The sequence below is a fragment of the Botrytis byssoidea genome, assembly GCF_014898295.1.
Source record: "Botrytis byssoidea strain MUCL 94 chromosome Unknown BBYS_003, whole genome shotgun sequence".
Classification (NCBI taxonomy): Eukaryota; Fungi; Ascomycota; class Leotiomycetes; order Helotiales; family Sclerotiniaceae; genus Botrytis; species Botrytis byssoidea.
The window spans coordinates 437201-444519 of NW_024065844.1; the positions used below are offsets into that span (position 1 = coordinate 437201).

Below are 7319 nucleotides of genomic sequence, written 5' to 3' on the forward strand. Positions count from 1 at the left end.
AAAAAAATTGGAATTTCTCTTTCGTACTTTTTGTTCATCGACCTTCATCAACAACACAACACCATCACTCACCTTTACCCAATTCTTCATCAAACACAACACTTCAACACTTCAACACTTCACCTCTTCACCTCTTCCCCCAATTTCATCAACTGTCCCCATTACATTTTCTCTTTGATGGTTATTACATGGACGCGCCAACTTTACTTCTAATCAGAATTCATGATCGTACAAATTAATTATTGAACAAAAAAAAGTGACCGGATTTGAACAAGAAAAAGGCTGCTGGGTCACTCATAAGAGTGTATAACTTTAGAGAAGATATTCCAAAGGGCAGATCTAAGTGCGCAAAGCAGACAGAGACCTCTGAGAAAAGAAAACAAAAACAAAAGGGTATGGTAACACTTTGAATACACACAACACCACAAAATTTTGATACGCCATGCAATTGAAGCTGGCACAATTATCTACAACTACACGTTTACCCCCTCCCTCCCCCTACCCAAAATATTGTATTGCCAACCCCCAAGAATCCTCAATCTGCATAGACGCAAAGCTTTCATGCTTTGGCTTTCGCATAGAGAGGTCGGAAAGGGACCGCATATCAACGTGCAAGGTTGAGATACTATAAGTTTGCCCATATCGTATAGCACAGTGAAAAGAGACGAGATCATTTCGAAAGGAAGATCTTTCATCTATATCATTGCTGCAGAGAGGGTATACTTAGATATCTCGAACCTGGCTTCACTGGACTATATTGTACTGTGCAGGCCGCTGTTGTACTTCTTCTTACCGATAGTATTTCTTGGCTATCTGGCTTCTGGTGTTTAGAACAAAAAAAAGAGTGTGTGATTGTACTGCTGAGCGTACTTGATAACAAAAGATACATTCATGGAACATCACACTTTTTTTTTTTTGGATAATAACCCAGAAGTTAGGTGTGATAATGGTCAATTCATACTTCATCTATCATCTATCTATCATCTATCATCACTCTTCTTCATTTACGGTAGAAACTGTGATGATGAAGTGAGCGAGGGTGAATGATTCATCCATCCATCCATCCATCCATCAATATCTTCAATTACTATTATCTTTCCAGAGAAACTTCTTCAACGGATGGATTATTGCATCGCATTTGATCAGAGAGTTGCAAGCATCGTCATCTGTGGCTTTTGCATATCTACACTACCCGTGGACACTACACCACACACACATACAAATTTCCCTTGCCCACCAAAGACTTATCATTTGTTTCCTTTTTTCTTTTTTGCTTACCTTGTTTCTCTTTACACCACACACTTTTACTTTACGCCCAGCCATCAAGATGGGATTTCATGCTTTCATGGGGGGTTGCTTAATCAAAAATTGACTTGTCAGCTAATTCATGTTCTTTGTTGTTTAGCTTATCCAATAAGACCAACCCAATTCATCCACTTTACCATAAAACGAATAGACGAATTATCTTCCTCCTGGTCTTTTGCCTTTCGGGAGACACCACCCTCTTTTTCTAGCCACGCCCCGAGCCTAGTTCGAAAAGCTAGTTACCCGCATTTAAGCGTCTCTTACCGAGCCACTCTAATTCTACCAACTCACCCTTTAGTCTTTCACGTGACCACATCTCACTTTCACCATTCAAGATGGACGGTGATAATCAAGGCTACATACCAGATGATGTCGATTTCGATGGATTATTGAGTAATGGCTCGGTCTGGCCAAGTGCCGCAGACCAATATGCATACCAACAACCACAATCTCAATCCCAGCCACAACCTCAACAACAGCCTCAACAGCACATCCAATCAGATCCATATGGAAGATATTCGAATATCCAACCTTCTTATGGACAATATGGTCTTTCTCATCAGTCTCATCAGCAGCCCACGTATAATGCTCTATCATATACAAATAGCCCGGCATATGCTGCTGCACCGTACCAACATGCCAGGCCATCAGACATGTTCACTCCTACCTCTTACGGCCTCGATCCTTCAATGCAAGAATCAAACTCATACCATGGCGCTCAAAGTTCTTTCCCGTATCAGCAAAACACCACCCAACATCCCACAATTTCTCCTCAAACACTTCAATACAATTTGTTGGCTCAACAGCAAATGAACAGTGGGATTCCATCGGCCGCTTTTCAAAGATCAAATAGCGGAATTGGTAGTAAACCTAATTATAACTATGGCCAAAGAACACAAAGTAATGATAATCATTTCTTCAACCAACCTCAGAATGGTATTGTACCACAAAAGATGGACCAAAACTCATCCAACAATACCGTGCGGTATCCTTCGATTCCTACTGATCTTGTTCCAAAGGAGGAGGTGAAGCAACATGTTCCGATCACAGAGCAATATTCTACCCCGACACCTGCTATTGCTGTTCCTCGTCAACGAGAGATTCCCGAACTTCAACCCATTGCTCCAGCTCCAAACCCACTCCGAGTCACTCATCCGGATCTTGTTGCGAACAACACTTCCTCAAGACCTAGATTTTCATATGCTCCATTTCTTGCATGGGAAGATACGCCTATACAAGTTCCTCCTGCACTAAAGAGTCAGTACACCCAAAAACCTTTATTTTTTCGAGACATCACATTTGCTAACATCTTTTGTAAAGATACCATTCCAAAGTATCATCCGAGAAAATCCAGAAGTGGAAAAGAACTAGTACCGGGACTGAATAAATCAAGTAAGTATCACTGGATCTCTTTGTTTACCTCAATATTAATATCTCGGTTAGAAATTTCAACAACACCAGCAAAAATTTCACAGAAACTTCGCGCGCCAAAACAGAAGAAAACGCATGTCAGCACTTACAAAGGCACTGGTAGATCTGCTTTTGATAAAGATTCTAGTGCACGTTCTGATGGTACAAATACGCCAACCAAGTCTTCAACACCCACGGAATCAAGCACTTCAGAAGAAGAAACAAGTTCGGAAGAAGAGTCTGATTATGAAGATGAAGAGGAAGAAGATATGCCACCTCCAATAGATATTAGTACTGTAAGTACACATTCCCCTTCCCCGATAATTCCTGAATGTGATCGATCTTTATGATGTGTATGACATGCATCTGCTGTTACTATTCCACAATAAGATATTTGACGCATTCTGTGTGAACTATCTCAATACATAAGCGGACAATCATATTAGCATGCTCGCATACATGTCTTCACGTTATTGATATGCCAACCCATGGCCGATTGCCAATTTTCACTAAAAATGAATACTAATGATTGATTAATACAGGTACGTGAACTCACGCGTCCCAGTGATATTCCTAGTGCTGCCCGATGGGATGCCATAGGAATTGTCTGGAAGGATCCCAATTCTAGTCCAAGTGCCGCTGCTATTACAAGTGCTATGAACGATTATGCCAATACTTTTATCGCTCTTCGAACCCAGATCAAGGATGACACGGCAAAATTACAAGAAGCAATAACATCTAAAGCTCCCGAGGTACAATTACAAAAACTTAAGTCACACCGTTCCGAACTATCAGAAGCTCTGTATCAAACAATTGAGGCAGCGAACAAGCTCGGCTATAGTCCAATTGTCGAAAATCTTGGTGGTCACCAGAAATTAGTTAGTGGTTTGACAGCCACACTTATCGAATGTACAAAAACAGAAGATTACATTGGTAAACTTCCACGAGCTGTTTTTGCTTTGCTTGCCAAATTTCGAACACTCACAGAAGATTTGCTTACAAAGAGTAAATTTGATGCTCTTGCAAAGCGTTGGAATAAGAAAGGAGATCAAGAGATTAAAAATTACATTAAAGTTATAATGGATAACACGGTTGATGCAAAGGGAAGAGCTTCTAAAATAGATCAGACCTTGCCTAGCGCTGAAGATACCAAGAAGAAGCTTGAAAAGATAGAACAAATTAAATCTCGAGCTACAGAATCCTTGAAGCCCACAGCAACTAATCCAAATTCATCAAAAAGACCTCATGAAGGGGATAGCAGTAACGGCAAACCAAATAAGAAGTTTGCCACTGACATTTCTGGCACTCCTACCTCGATAACGAAATTGCCTCCAATACCCAAGAGATCCAATGTCAACCTTCTTGGTATTTCTTCCTCCAAGTCAACTCCTAAGCCTGCTCCAAAGGTTGCGCCACCTAAGAAGAAAGAATCATCACCACCTCCACCGCCACCAATGTCATCCAGGTTAGGTGATATCTTGGCCAGCATCGAGAAACCACCTGAGGCACCAAAGAAGGCCTCGCCAGCGGCTGGACCTCCAGAAACCCCCGAAGAAAAGAAGCGTCGTGAGCGAAAAGAAAGTAGACGACATCTTCGAGTCAAATTCAAGCCAGATGATGAACTTGAGCAAATTCGTTTATTCAAACATGAGGTTGCCGAAGATGAGGGACGTCAAGACGGTATGTTGAGAGATGCACGTAATAATCACTCTGAGGGTATGATGCATAAACAACGTGTTCAGGCTACAGATGAGGACGATGATGAAGTCATGTCTGGTATGATTGAGGATCGACCTTATCCTACTCTGGTTGAAGTTGATCTTTCCAATCTGGATAAGCATACTACATATGGTCCAAGTTATATTACCAGAGGTGGAAATGTTAAGTTTGTCACTCCGGAACAGCAAGAACAAGAGCGACGAGAGGCCAATGAGTTACTTGTAATCTATAATGATCCTTCAGAAATTCCACCATCTGCAAAAGAACCATCTTCTGCAAATGATGCCGCTACTGGTATGGTAAAACAACTGAAGTATCCCAACGCTCCTTGGTTGATCCAAAGACTTCAAGATATTCATCAGTACGGTCCAGAATATGCACGAACCCTTGCAATCAGTCGTTTGGAAGAAAGGAAGTACAAAGAAATGCTAGATAACCAAGCTCGCGGTTTCACACAAAATGCTTCATCTTCAAACAATGGTATGCCTGCGTTACAACAACTTGCTGGAGCACCAAAATCCAACCCTATAATGGACGTAGCATGGGAGAATCTTCAACGTGTTGTCGCAACTTTGAAGGGCAAGCCATATCCAGCTATCGAACCACCGGAGTGGATGAACGAAGTACAAAAGAAGGACTGGTGGGATGGTTACAATAAGGATCATCCTAATGCTGCAGAAGAGAGACTTCTTGCACAAATGCAAGCTCCTCAAGCTCCCCCCGCTCCTTCAATGGTACCTCCAATGCCAGTCCCTCAAATGCAGGGTTATCAACCACAAATGACTCAGCCGGTTATGAATTATCAAGTCGCAGTCCCAGACGTCAATCAACAAGTCCAACAATACCTAGCGAGTCTGACCGGAAATAACAACGCAAGTGCCGATACCCCAACATCATCATCAACACCTCAACAATTTGATTTCAGTGCCTGGTCCAATAATCCTGCTCTTCAAGGCTATGCACCTTCCCTTCCTACCGATTCCTCATCAAGGTGGCCCGGTCATCAGAGTGAAGAAAACCGAGATTCGAGAGGAGGTAAAAATAATTACAATATTGATAAATGGCGTAAACAGGGGAAAGATTGGAAGAAAGATACAAAATGGGAACCGCTAGATGAAAATGGACAGTACAAGGGAAAGAAACAACCGTGTAAGTTTTGGGGAGAGGGGAAGTGTGCAAAGGGCGCCGCGTGTACATATAGTCATGAACCGGAGGATCAGGGGAGAGATCGTTATTGAGATGTTATGGGGGAGTGGGGTGCGAGTGAAATTGGGATTTGGAGCGGCATTTGCATTTGCATGTATATGTGTATGAGCGTGGATTCTTTCGTTCTTTCGTTCTTTCTTTTTTTTTCTTTTTTTTTCTTTTGTGATGCGAGAAGTGGAGAAGTATAATCGTTGTCAACTTGCATGGTTTAGGGTAGAGGCATGAATGGATGGATGGATGGATAGATGTGTGGGTGGTGTTATGGGATGAGAGAGGGAATATGGAATATGTATATTTTCTGGGCTGGGGTTATTCCTGTAGGTGAGAAGTGGTGGGATAGAATGGAATGGGTGGATGTGTATGAGAAAAATTGGTTTGTAATTTTAGGGGAGTTGAGAAGAGGGAGGGAGGGGGGAGGGGGATGGATAATGACTATGAGGATGCAAAATGAGAAGCGGAATGAAATACAGATTCAAACTCAAATTCAAATTCAAATTAATACGATTGAGATAATGGGTTCTTGAGTGCTTATTTTAATGGATGTGTCTGCACGTTATATATCTATGACCTTGCGCGGTGATTGAAATTGAGAGTTAAGTTGAGGTTGCAATTCAAACTGACGAGGTGGAGTGAAGTGGAGTGAAGTGAAGTAGAGTGGAATGGAGTGGAATGGAGTAATGAGGTGATGAGGTGATGAGGTGATAATTTTGAATGATAGTTTTTTGGGGGGTGAGGGGCAGGGGGAGAAAGATAGAGATAGAAATGGGGATGGAGATGGAGATGAGAAGAGAAGGAATAGATGAAGAGGTTGAAGGTTGAAGGTAGAAGGTAGAAAGTGGAATATGTGTGTGGAGATGAAATGAAATAGGTGTGAGATGAGTTGAGATGAAATGATGAGATGGTTGTTCTATGTTGATATTTATATAATGTTTGTGGTTTGGGGGGGGGGGGTGTTGGGAGGATGTGTGTGTGCTTGCTTTTTGATGGGCTTGTGTAGGTAATTTCAGATGGTTTTTAGGGTGAGGCAGGGGTTGAGAAGGATGGGGAGGATGGGAAGATTGGGAGGATTATTTGAGGGTGAGGAATTGGTGATTGGTTGTTTGGTTATTTTGGGTCTAATGGAGATAGTAATGGGAATGGGGATGAGGATAGAAGTGCCTTGTGGAGGAGGGAGGGTGGGAGGGTAGAGAGTGAAGATTGGAATTTGAGGGGGGGAGGAGTGCGAGGAATGAGGGGGGGGAGGAGAACGGGGAAAGCGACAAGAAGGGGAAGGGAAGAAGGGGAAGAAGGGGAAGAAGAAGAAGAAGAAGAAGAAGAAGAAGAAGAAGAAGAAGAAGAAGAAGAGAAGACCATTCAGATTCATACTCAAAGCAGACCCATACTGAAATCCAAATTCAAATCTAAATCTAAATCTAAAACCGAGACCGAACCCGAACCCGAAGATTGATAGTCGAAATTGAGGTATGTGGGTGTATGGGTGTGTGGATGTATGGATGTGTAGATATGTGCAAGAGAGTGAGTATGATGGAATGGAAAAATAAGAAGATGAGGATCCCTGATGGGTTGGAGGACTGGAGGACTGGAGGACTGGAAGACAGACTAGAGCTTGAGGTGAGATGAGATGAGATGAGATGAGTAAATGTGATTACACTGAAAAAGGAGTAAATGATTCAGGGAAA

General features: G+C 42.2%; 2 protein-coding genes across 2 annotated transcripts; both read left to right on the forward strand.

Moving 5' to 3' along the window:
• The first annotated feature begins 850 nt into the window (after nt 1-850).
• Nucleotides 851-6038, forward strand: EAE97_001585 (uncharacterized protein). Its single transcript, XM_038872096.1, has 4 exons — nt 851-2562; nt 2626-2697; nt 2749-3011; nt 3258-6038. The coding sequence occupies exons 1-4, from the start codon at nt 1641-1643 to the stop codon at nt 5670-5672; spliced, it is 3672 nt and encodes a 1223-aa protein (XP_038736654.1). The 5' UTR covers nt 851-1640; the 3' UTR covers nt 5673-6038.
• Nucleotides 6039-6868: 830 nt separating this feature from the next.
• On the forward strand, nt 6869-7087 carry EAE97_001586 (uncharacterized protein; the record flags this gene model as incomplete). The annotated part of the gene is made up of 1 exon (XM_038872097.1): nt 6869-7087. The coding sequence occupies one exon, from the start codon at nt 6869-6871 to the stop codon at nt 7085-7087; it is 219 nt and encodes a 72-aa protein (XP_038736655.1).
• Between the last annotated feature and the right edge of the window lie 232 nt (nt 7088-7319).